Below are 17,403 nucleotides of genomic sequence, written 5' to 3' on the forward strand. Positions count from 1 at the left end.
TCCAAAGCATTCGTAAGAACCCATTTCTCATTTCGTCTTTGCCCAGACTGAACGTATTTATTTCAAGAAAAATAAAATGGATTTTGCCAATATCTTTATTAACATTTCACTCTCTTGAATATATTACCAATAAAAGTATTAGGACCGAACGAATACACACAATCGAGCCAAACAGAAAAGAGAGAAGGAAAAAAATAAGGCAGACACATTTATTTTGGTTCAGTTAGTCTGAGCTATATCTAAGAATATTTTGCTATATTCTCTCGGTCTTCACCACACTCGTTATAAAGCACTTTATTTACAAAAAAAAATATAAATAGGTTTAAAAATTTTAAGTAACAATAGTTATTTTTGGTCTCAAGCCCAAATTATTAAAAAAGAGAAAGAAAAAAAAAACTTGAGACCCACAATAGCATTAAGGTTCCGCGGCCCCGACCTCGACCCCGACCCCGACCCCTGGGAGCACGATCCCCTTGGCTTTCATTGCATTCACCAGAGTTATTGTCTGAATGCGAAGTATGAGTCATATCCAATATGTTATGCTTGGAATGAAAATATATCATAAGCTAGAAGACTGTTTAGAAATCTACAATAACTAAAGTGATCATGTGGACATCAATGGTGTCTGGATATTTTCATAATGGAATGTTGGATGAGGCAAGAATTCTTTTTAATGAAATGCCTGAAAAGGATGGGATTTTTCACATTTCGATGTTTACTTGGTATGCTCGTACGTACCGGTCACTATGAAGATGCTTTGTACATGTTTGTGTGGTAATGAAATGAGATGGAGAAAGTTTAAATAGGGACGCATGTAGTGTTGCTTTGAGCACAACACAAGTGCTAATATTAGTGCTTTGGAGTTAGGTAAACAAGTCCATGGGTAGGTGGTGAAGACGAGATATGAGACTGAGTATTCCGTGGGTAATGCACTTCTTGTAATGTATTTTAAGTGTGGCAGAAAGCTAATGATGTATTTGAAGGAATAGAGGAGAAACACAGGGTCTCTTGGAGCAAAATATGTTAGCTGGTTATGCTAGACATGGATTTGCCATAGAGTCTTTAATGGTATTTGGAGCAAAATATGTTAGCTAGTTATGCTAGACAATTAAGAAACATAACGAGAGATTAGGAGAGAGACTTTAATATTTTTTTTTCTTTTTTAATTGTGCCATTGTTCCACAGTTATTTAGTAACATACAGCAAATCACAATCGAAATCCTAATTTGAATTAGAATCCATTGATGAGATGATATAGCTAATTCTAAACAATTAAAATAAAAATAAAATAAGTTTATAACTAAACATTTAGGATAAGGAAATAATTATGAATTATATAATCTCTTATCATTTACACTCCATTGCTTACACTTTTTACTTGAGTGAAGGAGTAAACGCATATGCAACGTAACATCCCTTTCTATCCAATGGAGCACATGAAGAAAACATGTTCTACCCGTACCTCAATCAAAAGCTCATAACTTGTCTAGGTAAACATAGTAAAAGAAAATATAACATGACAAAAATTATTTTATTTCATTCTATTTAATATTTTTTCTTTAATTTATTAAGAGATGTAGGATTAAACTAATTTAGTATTTATTAATTTTTTTGGAATAAATTATTCTAGCTCACCTTTTTTTTTTTGGTTACCTAATTTATCTATTTATCTTTTTAATATTATTGAATCAAAATCTCAAAAGAAGAGAGAAAGAATGAGATTTTGATCCAACAATATTAAAAATGAGTAGGGAAAGTAGACAAGTAAAAAGATAAGTAGAATATCTTATCTCTAATTTTTTTACCATATTATCTACGTCTTAAATAAAAAATAATTTTTTTAATTTATCATAAAATATTGAATAATTTAAATTTATTTTATCACATCTTACTCAATTTCATTCTAATCCACGTGTATTGGCATTATGCGTAACTCAAGTCCTATCTCCAAACCATGACCAGACACGAAAAGAGTCCTGGATTGATCCAAAGTAATCTTTTATAAAGGTATCGCACGGTGCAATATTGTTGTAGTCACAAGCAGAGTCACAAACACAATCTTCTTCTTCTTCTTGTGTCTATGGCTGCGGAGCAGGGTGATGGATGCTCCTCCATCTGCGTACCCCTTCTGGGTGATGAAAAAGTGCATCAACTGAATGACTCAAATATTGACGATGTGGCCAAAACTGGTGATCTACACTGCACACTTCATGTGGGTAACACGTCCTTTTTCAAGACCTGCTTCCATCTTATTAATGCCATCTCAGGTTCCTTTTCTCATTCTTCTTGTCTTTCCCATCAATCACTGTTGTACCATATGATTATGTTCTGCCCTTATTTTGTTTTTTTTTTTCATAATTTCCCGTGTTTGTGTCCTTTTTGAGTGTATTTGTTTTAGCCTTGTATTTTGTTCTCGTTCAACTTTAATGTTGGGCATTAAGTAGGGTAAGAGCATGTATTTGATATCTTTAGTATTATTTTTGTGAGAAATTTAAAATTTTAATCTTGGACTAGTCCGAACACGGATTTAGAATATATATATATATATAGGGTTTTACTAATCTCATGTTAAAGGAGATAAGTTATCTCATGTCATAGAGATAAATTTGTGGGCTCCACCACCTGAAAAATAAAAAGAAAAAAAAAAGAAAAAGGTGACACAGTTATCGAAGGGTATATATATATATATATATATATATATATATATATATATATATATATATATATATATATCAGATCTTCTTGCTACCCAAAGCGTTTCACGTTTTTAAAATGGTACTACCGGAAGAAGGAGGCGTGAGAGCTTAGCTTTTTGGGATTTTTATGTCGGAAAAAAAAAAATTTAGTTTATCTTCATCATAAGTTTGTCTGGGAATTTTGCTTTGTATATTATATTCCTGCTCTGCGGTTTTGAGTCTTTCGACTTTGTCTTACTCTTTTGTAATTACTTGTATATAATATTCCATTATATATTCAAATGATGGCCGATATATTGCTGTAAAATGTTTACATGACTTTAGATATAAAGATCTTTGAATCATATATAGAAAATAACATCGTGTTTCTCCATCCTAGTTGCTATAAATTAATGGTCCAATGATGAATTTAATTTTTTTCAGTTATTGATTTTTGTACGAGACAAGATAATATGTTTACCTTATTTTCATGTCTACTTTCCTTAGATCACGATCTAAACTAATAATGGGAGGAGAGAGAATAGGGCGAATGTCAGTTGAGATATTGGTAAAGTATGCATGAACAAAAAATAGGCATAATATTCTAATTTTTATAGGGAAAAACATTTCTGTTTTTGCTGTCGAAAAAATTCCTTTGCTACACTTATATAAAAGTGTGTAGATTCTATTATAAAGAAAATAGAGAAAAAAAAATTAGTAAGACCCATTAACTTTTATGTAAGTGTGCCAGAGAATTTTATTATGTAGTAAAAACATAAACATTAAACTTTTTTTATATTACTTATCTAATTATGTGTAGTTATGATTAGGGTGTTAATGGGCCGGACTGGGCTGAGCTTTGGTCTTAAAAGACTAAATTTGTGTTTAAATATGTCATACTGACATAGCTTATAACCTGTTATGAATATAATTATCGGCACGTGGTCTGACTTATTTACAAAAAAATAAAAACCTGGCTTAGCCTCTTAAAAATAAAATTAATACAACACAAATTTATCCAAACAAAATATACAATCAACAACATTAATTGTTCCACAAAGATTCAAAAATTCAATGCATATCCAAACAACATAATATAGAATAAAATCATTCAAAAAATCTGTTTAACCAATAAACTAAAGTAGTACAAAATCCTTCATATTCAAAAGAACAAAAAACTACATAAACAATTTAATATATTCATGTCAACAATTTAATATATTGTGATGTTCCCTTCTCCAACATAAAGTTTATTGGTTATATCATTTGGTATGAAAAGTTTGGTATAAGATAAGATAAAAATGGACAGAATATAAGGTAAAATAAAATTAGAAAATGATAAGACTTGATAAGCTCATATCTTATACTGTTTGATGTGTACTGTATAAATAATCTGATAGGATAATGTTATTTTATTTGGTATTTGAGGTGAATTATAATATATGGAGACATAATATGATATAAATACACAAAGTACCCCTTTAATATAATTAAAATTAATTTTCAAATTATCTTTTTTACTTATTTGTGTATTTGTTCTTATTTTAAATTAGTAAAAAATTGTTTATAAAAAATAAATTAGTAAAAAATTTAAAAGTCACAATTTTAAATAAAATATATTAAAATACATATCTTGATAAGAACCTTGGGATACACCTTCCCAAAAGCTAGCTCAAAGGGTGGGAGTGCCCAAGGCCATATAAACTCCACATTAGTTGCTCATACAACCAATGTGGGACTATATATATCAACAACATAAATAACTTACAAAAATTTTCAAAATAAAAAATATATTTCCACCAAATAAATTTTTAAATAATTTTAAATTAAATGTCAATATTAGTAATCGGTGGGCGGTGGCTCCCAGTGCGATGGTGGCAACTAGCAAGTAAAACTGGTCGGTTGAAGTGATGGTGATAATAGGGGGCCGATAGTGAAAGGTGGTGGTGATAGCACAAACAATGACCGATGACAATTGTGTTAGTTGATTGATAATGACAACTATGGTTGGTGTATGGTGCCTAGTGGTTGGTTATGGTAGTGGTCTGAGGTGGTGACTAGTTGGTGGTGGTGGCGGTGGCCAAAGGCAGCGATAGTGGTGGTTGGTTAGGTGTGGTGGTGACAAGTAGGGGTGGCTTGTGAAAATGGTGGTGGTGATGGTAATGCTAACAGTGACTAGTGGCAATTGTGGGAGTTGATTGATGACAATAATAATTGCTAGTGGTGGCAATAGTCGGTGGTAGAGGTGGCCAACTGAGATGGCTGACCGATGGCAAATACTGATACCATACTATAATTATTTTTAGAATGAAAGCAATGTGATATTTGCTATGCTATCCTATCCATTCTTAACGAGAGACCTTTTTTACATAATGTGATTTTAATTGGCTCACCGATCAATAAGAGCATGATACCATAACCTATCATATCTTGTCCTCTCTTGACCAGAAATGTGTTGGTGATCGACTGATTGTATAACAAGTTGTGATATCCAAATTTGTTATTTGTGCTAAGCATTAAATTTTGATAATTAATTTATCATGCAATAAAACATAACACTTCTCAATAAAAAAAAACTAACACGTCAAAGATGAAAAAATCAAATAGAAAAATCTATTGGGAACTCGGTTCCCTCAAGCTCGGCTCAGGGGCCTTTGCGAAAGTCAGTCAATGAGATCCTCGATCTCGGATCTCGGCAATACCTCGGCCTGAACTTCACCAGGTCGGGCAGCGCAGCGGAAAAATCAAAACGAAAAACATGAGAGAGAGGAGAAGAAGAGAGAGAGAACACAAGCAATTTTTAACGTGGGAACACTTTCTCCAATAAAGAAGTAAAAACCTACGGGACCTAGTCCAGATCAAAAATCCACTATGAAAATAATGGTTACAAAATAATCAGAATACACCAATGTGGTGGTTAACTCAACCTCTCCAACAATGGTGATAATCAAACTACCCTAGAGATGTTTAACTCAAACTCTCTCTAGAGATCTCTCAAATGCAAAGCATAAAGCTTTGCTCAAACAATCAAATAATTATCTCTCAAATTTTCTTTCTCATTCTCTTAACCTAGCCTCCACCCACAGCTAATGAATATATAGAGGAGGTGAGATCTAGGGTTAGGGTTTTTAGAAAACCCTTCAATAGGCTTGGGCTTAGCATTGAAGGAGGAAGCCCAACAAATCTCCCCCTCCGACTTCAATGCGTCGGCTTCAGCATCAACCCGTCTCCTTCACAGTAGTCTTCAAATTTTCTTGCTGGAACCGGCTTCGTCAACATGTCAGACCAATTTTGGTCAGTGTGCACTTTGACGAGTTCGAGCTCTCCACCTTCCACCACATCCCGGATCCAGTGATACCTCACATCAATATGATTAGTGCGGGAGTGATAGGTCAAATTCTTTGCAAGATGGATTGCGCTTTGATTGTCACAGCCCAGCTCGTACTTGTCTTGATCATGGCCGAGTTCCACGAGGAACTTCTTCATCCACAACATCTCTTTGCTTGCCTCAGTAGCGGCAATGTACTCAGCCTCAATTGTCGATAGTGCAACACTTTTCTGAAGTCTTGATTGCCAAGAGACAGCTCCTCCGGAAAATCTCATCAAATATCCTGTAGTCGACTTCCTCGAGTCGGCGTCTCCCCCTAAATCAGAATCCGAGTAGCCTTGCAACTCGACTTTGCCTTCTCCAAATCGGACACATAAGTCGGTCGTACCTCGGAGGTACTTGAAGATCCACTTCACTGCTTCCCAATGCTCTTTGCCGGGGTTTGACAAATACTGGCTTACCATTCCAACAGCATACGCAAAGTCGGGTCTAGTGCAAACCATTGCATACATCAAGCTTCCGACGACGGATTGGTACGGGACCTTCATCATCTCATCTTTGTCTTCATCAGATCTTGGTCATTGCTTCTGGTTCAACTTTATGTGTCCGGCTAGGGGGGTGCTCACTGTTTTGGCTTTGTCCATGCTAAATCTCTTCAAAATCTTCTCAATATACTTCTCTTGACTTAGCCACAATAACTTCTTTTGTCTATCTCGGATGATCTTGATTCCGAGAATTTGCTTTGCAGGGCCGAGGTCCTTCATTGCGAAGGACGAGCTCAACGCCTTTTTCAGGGCGGCTATCATCGATTTGTCTTTCCCTACAATAAGCATGTCGTCAACATATAACAACAAAATCAAAAAATCTCCGGCCTCATACCTCTTCACAAATACGCAGTGGTCAGCTTCTGTCTTTTCAAACTTATGATCAGTCATGAATGATTCAAACTTCTTGTACCACTGCCGAGGTGCTTGCTTCAAGCCATAGAGACTCTTCTTCAACTGACATACCAAGTCTTCTTGGTCTAGAGCTTAGAATCCTTCAGGTTGCTCTATATATATTTTTTCTTCTAAATCACCGTGAAGAAATGCCGTCTTCACGTCCATTTGTTCTACCTCGAGGTCCATTGAAGCCGCCGTGGCTAATACAGTTCGGACTGAGGTCATTTTCACCACAGGAGAAAAAATCTCCTCAAAGTCTACTCCTTTCTTCTAATTGCATCCTTTCACCACAATTCGGGCTTTGTATCTCGGCTTCTGCTCGTTCACTTCGTTCTTAATCTTGTAAACCCATTTATTTTTCTGAGCTCGTATTCCTTTAGGCAACTCGGTCAGCTCATAAGTCTGATTCTCGTGCAGAGACTTCATCTCGTCTTGCATTGCCTTTTTCCATTCTTCTTTCTTTGAGCTCGTTACAACCTCATCATAACTCTGAGGCTCACCCTCTTCAGCAACAACGATGTATTCATCAGATGGGTATCTCGTAGAGGGTCTTCTTTCTCGAGTTGGATATCTCGGCTGTTCTTCAGCTTGAGAACCCGATTCATCATTCTCATCCCAGATCTCATCATCAACTCGGACCTCAATGTCTTGGTCATCTTCAGCTTGTTGCTGGTCATCAATTACTTCATTCTCTTGATTTTCTCCTCCTGCTTCAGCTCGGACAGGAGGATTGGGTTCTTCGCGTTTGACAGTAACTCGAACTTTGGGCTTCGAGATGTCATGAATGTTCTCATCTTCATGAAATATCACATCTCGGCTTCTCACGATCTTTTTATTGATTGGATCCCAAAGTCGGAACCCGAACTCACATTTCGGCGAACCAAGATAAATGCATTCTTTTGTCTTTGCATCGAGTTTTTCCCTTTCATCTTTAGGGATATGCACGAAGGCTCGGCATCCAAACACTTTCAATTGATTATAGGCCGCTTTCCGACCTGTCCAAACTACTTCTGAAATTTCTCCTTCAAGTGGCCGTGATGGTGAGAGGTTGATCAAGTCAACAACAGTTTTGACGGCTTCTCCCCAGAATGATTTCGACAATCCGGCATTGGATAACATGCTTCAGACCTTCTCTTCAATAGTTCTGTTCATCCGCTCAGCTAGTCCATTCAGCTGGGGTGTCTTGGGGGGCGTCTTCTCAAGTCGAATCCCGGCCGCTCTGCAGTATGCATCAAATGGGCCGCAATACTCACCACCATTATCAGATCGGACCACCTTCAATTTCTTGCCAGTCTCCCTTTCAACTATAGCATGGAATTTTTTAAAGGATTGGAGTACCTGGTCTTTAGACTTCAACAAATATACCCACACTTTGCGGAAATGGTCATCAATAAATGAAACAAAGTACTGAGCTCCTTCAAGGGATCTTTCCGACATGGATCAAACATCAGTATGGATGAGGTCATGAATATACTTGCGTCGTCTAGGTTGATCCGGTATCACAAAAGAAACCCGATGCTGCTTTCCAGCTAGGCAATGCGTGCAACCCTCCAACGCTTGGCCTTTTAACCCGGTCAATAATCCTTTCTTGTTCAGGATCTGGAGCACTTTCTCGCTCATGTGGCCGAGGCGCTTGTGCCATAGCTCCAAGCTAGGTTCATCTCAGACAGAATTGGCTTCTCCGCCATTGATCTTTCCTTGCATCACGTACAAGGAGCCTTCCTTCTTACCTCGGGCCACGACCAAGTTTTCCTTGGCCAGCCTCCATCTAACACTACCGAAGTAGTTCACTAACCCGGCATCATCAAGTTTGCCTACCGAGATTAGGTTCAAACGCATGTCAGGAACATGCCTTACATCTTTCAACACTAGTCGGCATCCGACATCCGTGGTCAGAGTTACATCACCGACACCAACAATCTTGCTGGTCACTTGATTTCCCATCTTCACGACTCCAAAATCGCCACCTCGGTAAGAGGAGAAAAAACCTTTATGTGGATTAACGTGGAAGGAGGCACCAGAGTCAACAATCCAGGTGCAGTCATCATATGCAACATTCAAATAATTATCCTCACCAAGGAGGAATATCTCGGCATTCGAGTTGGCAGCCACCGCAGTGGTGCTCTTGTCTTCCCTCTTCTTGGGAATAATCTGATCCGGCTTCACAGAGCCATTCTTCTCATCATTCTGCAGGGTCCAGCAGTCTGGCTTCTTATGGCCTGTCTTTCCACAGTAAAAGCACTTCAACTCATATTTCGGCTTTGACCGATCTCTGGACTTTCCTCTTCTGTCACGATCTCGACCCCTGCTTTTGCTTCTACCCCGGGAGTCGGATTTCCCTTTGTTCTCAGCAATGTTGGCCTCAGACGTGCTTGAAACACCTCGTTCTCTTCTCCTGACTTCTTCGCTCAGGAGGCTGTCTGTCACGACATCCATCTTCAACTTTCCTTCTGGAGCTGAATTACTCAAAGTCACCACCACAGTATCCCAGCTTTCAGGTATCCCAGCTTTCAGGCAGCGAGCTCAACTGCAGCAAAGCCTGCATCTCATCATCAATTTTCATCTCAGCTTTTGACAGCTGATTCACAATACCTTTATAGGTGTTGAGGTGTTCAATCATGCACATGCCGTCCTTGTATTCAAGCTTCACAAGTCGGCGAACCAGGTATGCTTTATTCCTGGGAGTCTTCTTCTGAATCATGGACTCCAGCTTCGTCCACAACTCATACGCGTTCGTGAACTCGGACACGTGCTCAAAGAGGCTTTTATCAATATATTTCCTGATCGTGGCTACCGCCTTCCGACTTAGGATCTTCCGCTCCTTATCAGTTTTGCCTGCCGGTCTCTCATCAAGGATAATGGGCTCATGTAAATCATTGCAGTAGAGATGATCTTCCATCATCGGTCTCCAATAGGTGAAATTATCTGTAGTCAACTTGAACATGTCTCCATCATTGGTTATGCCATTGGTCTCCATCTCGTCTCCCTCAGAACCCGTCGAACCTGGCTCTGATACCACTGTTGGGAAATATCAGTTCCCTCAAGCTCGGCTCAGGGGCTTTTGCGGAAGTCAGTCAATGAGATCCTCGATCTTGGATCTCGGCAATACCTCGGCCTGAACTTCACCAGGTCGGGCAGCGCAGCGGAAAAATCAAAACGAAAAACAGGAGAGAGAGGAGAATAAGAGAGAGAGAACACAAGCAATTTTTAACGTGGGAAAACTTTCTCCAATAAAGAAGTAAAAACTCACGGGACCTAGTCCAGATCAAAAATCCACTATGAAAATAATGGTTACAAAATAATCAGAATACACCAATGTGGTGGTTAACTCAACCTCTCCAACAATGGATCAAACTACCCTAGAGATGTTTCACTCAAACTCTCTCTAGAGATCTCTAAAATGCAAAGCATAAAGCTTTGCTCAAACAATCAAATAATTATCTCTCAAATTTTCTCTCTCATTCTATTAACCTAGCCTCCACCCACAGCTAATGAATATATAGAGGAGGTGAGATCTAGGGTTTGGGTTTTTAGAAAACCCCTCAATGGGCTTGGACTTAGCATTGAAGGAGGAAGCCCAACAAAATCATCATGTCAAATATGTAAAATCTAATTAATTTTTATTTACATAAAATTTAGTTAATTTTTTTTCGCGGCAACATATTAGCTTTCATGTTTAATTAATTATTAGAGGATAATGGAAGACAAGAAGAGGCTTTCATGTTTATTTTGTTTTCCTGTATATTGAATTGAAAAATAAGAAAAGTCTATGTTATTCTTGAGTTATTAAAACTAACATTACCTAAATATTATGCTGCTTTGGTTTCAGGAGTTGGTATTTTATCGATACCTTATGCATTGGCATCTGGGGGATGGTTAAGCATATCACTGCTATTTGTGATTGCCATTGCTTGCTGTTACACTGGCATATTGGTCAAAAGATGCATGGATATGGATCCTGATATCAGGACCTTTCCTGACATAGGTCAACATGCATTTGGAGACAAGGGTAGGCTAATAGTATCAATTGCCATGAATTCTGAGCTCTACCTAGTTGTAACAGGTTTTCTGATTTTAGAGGGTGACAATCTAAACAAACTAGTACCAAACATGCAACTAGACCTTGCAGGGTTAACACTTAGTGGTACAACAATTTTTACCATAATTGCTGCCCTTGTTATTTTGCCTACTGTTTTGTTAGAGGACCTGAGCCTGCTATCTTTTGTATCTGCTACTGGGGCTTTAGCTTCTTCCATCTTCATCCTCTCTCTATTTTGGAATGGCACCATTGATGGAACTGGATTTCGTGGAAAGGGAACACTTTTTAGATGGAGTGGAATACCTTCTGCTGTCAGTTTATATGCCTTCTGTTATAGTGCTCATCCAATCCTTCCCACCCTCTACAATGGCATGAGAAACAAAAGTCAGTTCTCCAATGTAAGTACATGGTTTAGTGAAACATGGATTAAAATCTAAGTGCTTCTTCTTCATGATTTGATTTGTAAATTATTAAGAGATGTAATATAAAATTCATTTATTTACCTTTATTTAACATCTTAAGCTTTTTGGGAGAGTTAGTCCCTGATATGGAGATTATTTATAGTGAATTAGGACTACCATTTTTTAGATGGTTCCTTAGTGTAAATAGGAGGGTAAAATTGGAAAAGAGGGAAAATAACAAGGGTAAAAAGAGAAAGAAAAAAGTAATGATGTGAGAGGGAGCACCAAAAGATTCAGTAGTCCTGGACCATATTAAATATTTCCCCTGATATGGTATGGGATCCTTCATGACAAGTGGTTTATAATTCAATCATTGTCATTTCTCCATTTCTAATAAAAAGTTTAAACCAATGCTTCAATTCCTATAAGGCTCTTGAAATGATAAACCTAACTAGCAAGTGCGGGTGGAGGAAATCCTTATACGCAGCCTTATCCTTACATAATTACAAAGAGGCTATTTTCTGGATTCGAATCCATGACCTTTCAGTCATGAAGGAACAGCTTTACCACTGCTCCGGTTCGTCCCTTTTTGTGTGTGTGTTAAGAGATATAATATATAAATCATTCGTTTACTTTCACCCAACAACTTATGTATAGTTAATAATGGTTTGAATTTCTCTGTTTTGGCAGGTCCTATTTGTATGCTTTTTACTATGTACTCTTGGTTATGCAGCAGCAGCTATTTTGGGGTACTTAATGTTTGGAGAGGAGGTTGAATCACAGGTGACTTTGAACCTACCAACAGGCAAGTTCAGTTCACAAGTTGCAATATACACTACCTTGGTCAATCCCATAGCCAAATATGCATTGATGATTACTCCTGTCATGAATGCTATAAAAAATAAAGTTTCATGTCATTACAGCAAAAGGCTCACTCATATGCTTGTTAGTACTTCATTGCTCATTAGTACTCTTATTGTAGCCGTGGCCATTCCCTTATTTGGATACCTCATGTCACTTGTTGGAGCATTACTAAGCGTCTCGGCTTCAATTTTATTGCCATCAGTGTGCTACTTGAAAATTTCAGGAGCTTACAAGAGATTTGGGTCTGAAATGATCATCAATTATTCAATAATATTAATGGGGGTTACTATTGCTGTTGTAGGTACTTACGCATCTCTTATGGATATAGTTCAGAATTTATAAGTTTCAGTTGAAAGCTTTAATTTCCATCTGTAGGCTGCTACAATTGGAACCTTTTTGCCTGCAATAAACTACAATATTTCTTTATATACCTTTGTTTATTATATAGACTCTGGGATCAAAAGTAAAAATAACGCTTTTGTTTCTTGAGAACTCTCTTCTGTGTCTATAGTTACATGATTTTAAGTGCTAAATGTTCAAAACCATTAAAGTTGTGTGCAGTGGTAAGCTAGTTATACACATAGGAGAAGACTAAATTAAGTTACTTGTTCACATGACATTGTTATTAGAAAAAAGGGAAATCCATTTGTCCTGTTACATGGCAAATAAAGAGTTATTATGTTAAGAAAAAGACAAGGCTAATTTATTGAATAATGTGTCATCTCATTTTTTTTAATATTATATAATTTGTTTTTTTCCTAACATAACAACTATCATTTGTCATATAACATGATAAATGCATTTCTCTAAAAAAAATATCACAAATTAACTTTTAGATATTAGTTTAAGGGATTAATGTTTCTCATGTTGAAGGAGATAATTTTATTTCTTATACACACATAAAAGTGTACGGGGCTAGTGTGTGGCCATATGAAGAGAAAAGAGAGAAAAATAAAATATGAGTTTCACACTATTTTATGTGTGTGTAGAAAATAAAATTATCTTCGACAACATGAAAAACATTAATCCCTTAATTTAAACATGACTAAAAAGCTTTCAAATTTATAATTTTGCTATCCATTGCCCTTCACGGGTTGGGCTTCCATCTGCTCCAAAATTAAGTCAGGCTTGGGCTCTTTCCCCAATTCAAGCTTATAAGCCCAACATATATTTGATTTATTGATTATGATTTAACACTTTAAAAGTATTTGTTTAATCACTCAATCATATACTATTACTGTATTACATTATCAATTTTTTTTTAATAAAAATCCTAACTTTTTATCCAAAAAAAAAAAAAAAACTGTCTAAAGTTTCATATACTTTTAAGTTTTAATGGAGGGCATAGGTGACTTCAAATTTTATAAAATTTGATATTAAATTTTTTAATGGAAAGCCTTGATCATGTGATGTGTAAGCATACAACGAACCTAGTTTTCCCAACCACGGGATATATACACAATTGTTAATCATGTCATGTAACAAAGAGCATGGCTCTCCCAAAGTTCACTGAAAAAAGTTTTAGAAGCATGTGAAGTTGGGTATGGTATGGGGAAGATTCAGTGTCGCACTCGGAACAGGTTGCACACCCTTTTCTCCTAAAACAAGGAGGTTGTTTTGTCAATTTGATGTTCAAGGAGATGAACCAAGGCCCACTTTTTAGGTCATGGGCATGACTCCTATTAAACAAACAACACTACACCTACATAGATTCAGGAACAAGTTATCGTATTTTGTAGCCCTCACTAGGAGACATTGTAAAGTGTTTAACTATTCTAGTTTCAATATACATAAATTTTTACATGAGTTCTGTATCTAAAAATTTTCCTAGTCACGGCATGTTCAATTAACAAACAAGACTTTATGGCTTTGAAAATTTGACATCATCAACCTCACAGACTCCAACTCAAAATTAATATATACGGTGGAGCATCAATTTCTTGGTGATTGTGATGTCATTTTAGTGTTGGCTTTAAATGGCTCTGCTTCTCCCACATTAAATAAAGTTCAGTAGAACTATATGTATGTAGCGTCACATTCATCGTTCAAAACATAATTTAAAATTATGAATATGCGTATATTATGAAATTTAATAACGCATAATTTTTCATTCATAGAGTTTATTACGAACCTGAATCTTTGTTGTTGTTAATATTAAAAAATATTACATGCCGTCCAAATTATTGTCTAATGATCTTGGCGATTGATTTACTTTTATACAATGACTCATGTACTAATAAATTATAATTATTAGAGATCAATGATCAAAATTGAAAGTATAACTTGTACTAATATAAAATGATCATATTCCACTATTCTTATTCAATTTAAAATCTTCAAAAACCTCAAAGAATGAGGGATAGTTAATACTTATTCAGTTCTTGTATTTTTGGTGATTAATTTTATTTTCAAAATTAGATAAAAATAATTTTTACATAGTCATCTGAAAAAGCTTTAGAAACAAATATTGCAAAATGTTAAAGGAGGGGTAACGAATGATTATACGTACGTCCCCATTTTCTCGCGTCACATTCAGAGAAGATTGGATCTCGTTATCCCTTATCTTTTTCTTATTGCTAAATGGAATGTTACACTCAGACACCCAACTAACATCCTTTTATGTACTTGTCTTTTACGCCATGACTTTTCTTTTCTCTTGTATTCTCTTTGTTGTGTCATTGGGTAATAGAGAGAACATATCCTTTCAACATAAAATTAACTAGCTAGCTAGTTTTCCTTTTATTCGATTCATCCTCAAGCTTCATCCACAGAAGTTTGATTCATACGAATCCGAGTTAAATAATCTTTATGGTATAAACAATGTTGGTTAATGAGGGCCAGCAGCACCCAATTATGTGAATTCAGGCAATAGAGTAATACTTTGAACTGTTGAAGGGTTAATGTCCTAGCAGGGCTTAGTTAGGTGAAGAAACATACATAAGAAGGCTCCTAGATACTCCAATCAATTTATACATATGTGGGGTTGTGGACCTCTTCAAATATCTTGCCACCCAGTTGAAAAATTATATATCAAGTTAGAATGTTGTCGTTGAAAGTTAGGCTTTGTATGTTTGTTAAATTTTTTTTTTTTTTTTTTTTTTCAGATCATGAATTGGCCCACGTATGAGTGATGTATAAGCAGTCAATATTAGTAAGCCAAAAAGCACGTAGAATTTTCGTATGTATGTATATCGCTTGTTGAATAATATAATATCCTTACCTATGATTATATACGGTGGTGATAATAAGAAAAGTAAGCCTTGGTGCAAGAACTGGGCAAAGACAATCAAAAGACGCCAAGTGAGGAATTGAGTAAACAATGTCAAATACTATGAATTTTGTATATGTTTAGTTTCTTAATATTGATATTTGACTACTTTTAAAACTTCAAATAACCAATTCAAACATTGAGTGTTTTAATTGGTCTGAATCCGTTAATCTATATTACCCTTCACTATTTATCCTTTTGAAAAGTCATAGCAATGCTACGAGTTATATATAGTCGCTATTTCCTGCCAAAAATATTGTGCAGTTATTTAAAGACATAATAGATATGACGCATATTTATCACTAAGGTTCTAATTTTTTGTGAGGAATATCTTTTACCAACTCAAATAAGTTCCCATGAGTCAAAGCATTTAAAGTATCATAATCAAAGAATATTAATAAAAGGAGTAGCGAAGATATCAAAGCCTGGCACACTCATAACAGGAAAAGAATGGGATAATATTATTCCGGAAAGATAAGGATCTTATAATTTACTAATGTAAGTGGGCAACCAAATCAATCTACTAAAAAGAAATCATATTATAGGACCATGTTCGACCTAGCTTGCAAATTACAAAAAAAAAAAAAGAAATCATATTATAGGACCATGTTCGACCTAGCTTGCAAATTGTTATATATATATTTTTTTTGAAAAAAAGTTTGTTGTTTTAAATAAATAATTTTGTGTCATCTTAGATGAAATAACGTCGTTTTGTTGTATAATTGGTAGTTTTTTACATTCTCTCTCTTCCATAAAATTAGGAAGAGAGAGAAAGTGGACAAAGTTATATCCTTTAAAAGGATAAAAGTTTTTCTCATTCTTTTTAGGGTTTAATGTTTCTCATGTTGTAGGAGATAAATTTATCTCTTACATACACACAAAAATGTGTGGAGCCCATGTGGCCCAATGTTATTTTCTATACACACCTAAAATGGGTTCAATGTTTTTCGTATTATAGGAGATAAATTTTATTTTCTATACACACCTAAAAGTGTGTAGACTCATTTTCTCATTCTCTCTCTTCTTCTCGCATTGGCTTACATGGGCCCCGCACATTTTTGTGTGTATGTAGGAGATAAATTTATTTTCTACAACATGAGAAACATTAAACCCTAAAAGGTGCCTATGTTTCCCATGTTGCATGAGACAATTTTGTCTCATGCAACACACAAAAAATCGGTCCCATCTATTAGGAAGAAGAGAGAGAAAGAAAAAGTGAATGTGACTTACTTTTTGTATGTATGAAATAAAATTATCTCATATAACATGATAGACATATTTCTCTTTTTTTATTCTATAGCATTAACATATGAAATTAAATCAATTATTCAGCTCTGACCCTAAATGTCAGAATTCGAATTCTTATTTTTTTTAACTATAAATACCCTTGAGACGAGTATGTCATTTTAAGTATTTTTACAAATTTTAACTCTTTGAACTACTTATATAATTAATCTCGAGTCGGGATTTCATCGTAGTTAGAACTTTTCACCCTTATGTATTTGGTGGGCAATCGTGACAATTGGTAATTTGATAATTTATCATTGAAACTCATATTACCACTTATACCCATAGCAAATTGTTACTAATGTTAGTGAATCTTTACATTATTTTTTAAAAACTTATTTATAAATAGTAATTAAACAGTGACAAATATATGATTAGCACGTGCGTTGATGAGGTGAGGACAGAAGTGCTACATATAAGACATATATAAATAGATAGAGGAGTTGCTGACTTCTCCAACTCCATGACACGATCCAACAATTTCAATCCTCTGAAATGGTGAATTAAAGCAACCCATTGATCGTTGCAAAAGCAAAAAATCCAAACGAAGCCGTTTTATCGGACTCTGTCTCACTTCCCACTTCTTCATCATACCATTTC

At 35.7% G+C, this 17,403-nt stretch overlaps 1 protein-coding gene across 2 annotated transcripts; it reads left to right on the plus strand.

Annotated features, from left to right (window-relative positions):
• The first annotated feature begins 1,994 nt into the window (after positions 1-1,994).
• Positions 1,995-12,717, plus strand: LOC133295220 (amino acid transporter AVT1I-like). 2 transcript variants are annotated; one of them, XM_061494020.1, is made up of 4 exons: positions 1,995-2,267; positions 10,774-11,381; positions 12,075-12,189; positions 12,550-12,717. In XM_061494020.1, the coding sequence occupies exons 1-4, from the start codon at positions 2,081-2,083 to the stop codon at positions 12,588-12,590; spliced, it is 951 nt and encodes a 316-aa protein (XP_061350004.1). In that variant the 5' UTR covers positions 1,995-2,080; the 3' UTR covers positions 12,591-12,717. The 2 variants fall into 2 exon arrangements, with proteins under 2 accessions (XP_061350004.1, XP_061350003.1); XM_061494019.1 differs by having other exon boundaries at positions 1,999-2,267; positions 12,075-12,717.
• Positions 12,718-17,403: the final 4,686 nt, after the last annotated feature.

Source organism: Gastrolobium bilobum, unplaced genomic scaffold (genome assembly GCF_033153095.1).
Source record: "Gastrolobium bilobum isolate Gb01-03AN ecotype WA unplaced genomic scaffold, APGP_CSIRO_Gbil_v1 utg3732, whole genome shotgun sequence".
Taxonomy (NCBI): Eukaryota; Viridiplantae; Streptophyta; class Magnoliopsida; order Fabales; family Fabaceae; genus Gastrolobium; species Gastrolobium bilobum.

Excerpts from the sequence above, each read along its gene's own strand:
- LOC133295220 (XM_061494019.1), top strand. The coding sequence starts at position 2,081 with ATGGCTGCGGAGCAGGGTGATGGATGCTCCTCCATCTGCGTACCCCTT. Across the intron at positions 2,268-10,773 it reads TCTTATTAATGCCATCTCAG|GAGTTGGTATTTTATCGATA; the intron begins GTTCCTTTTCTC and ends CTTTGGTTTCAG. Across the intron at positions 11,382-12,074 it reads ACAAAAGTCAGTTCTCCAAT|GTCCTATTTGTATGCTTTTT; the intron begins GTAAGTACATGG and ends CTGTTTTGGCAG.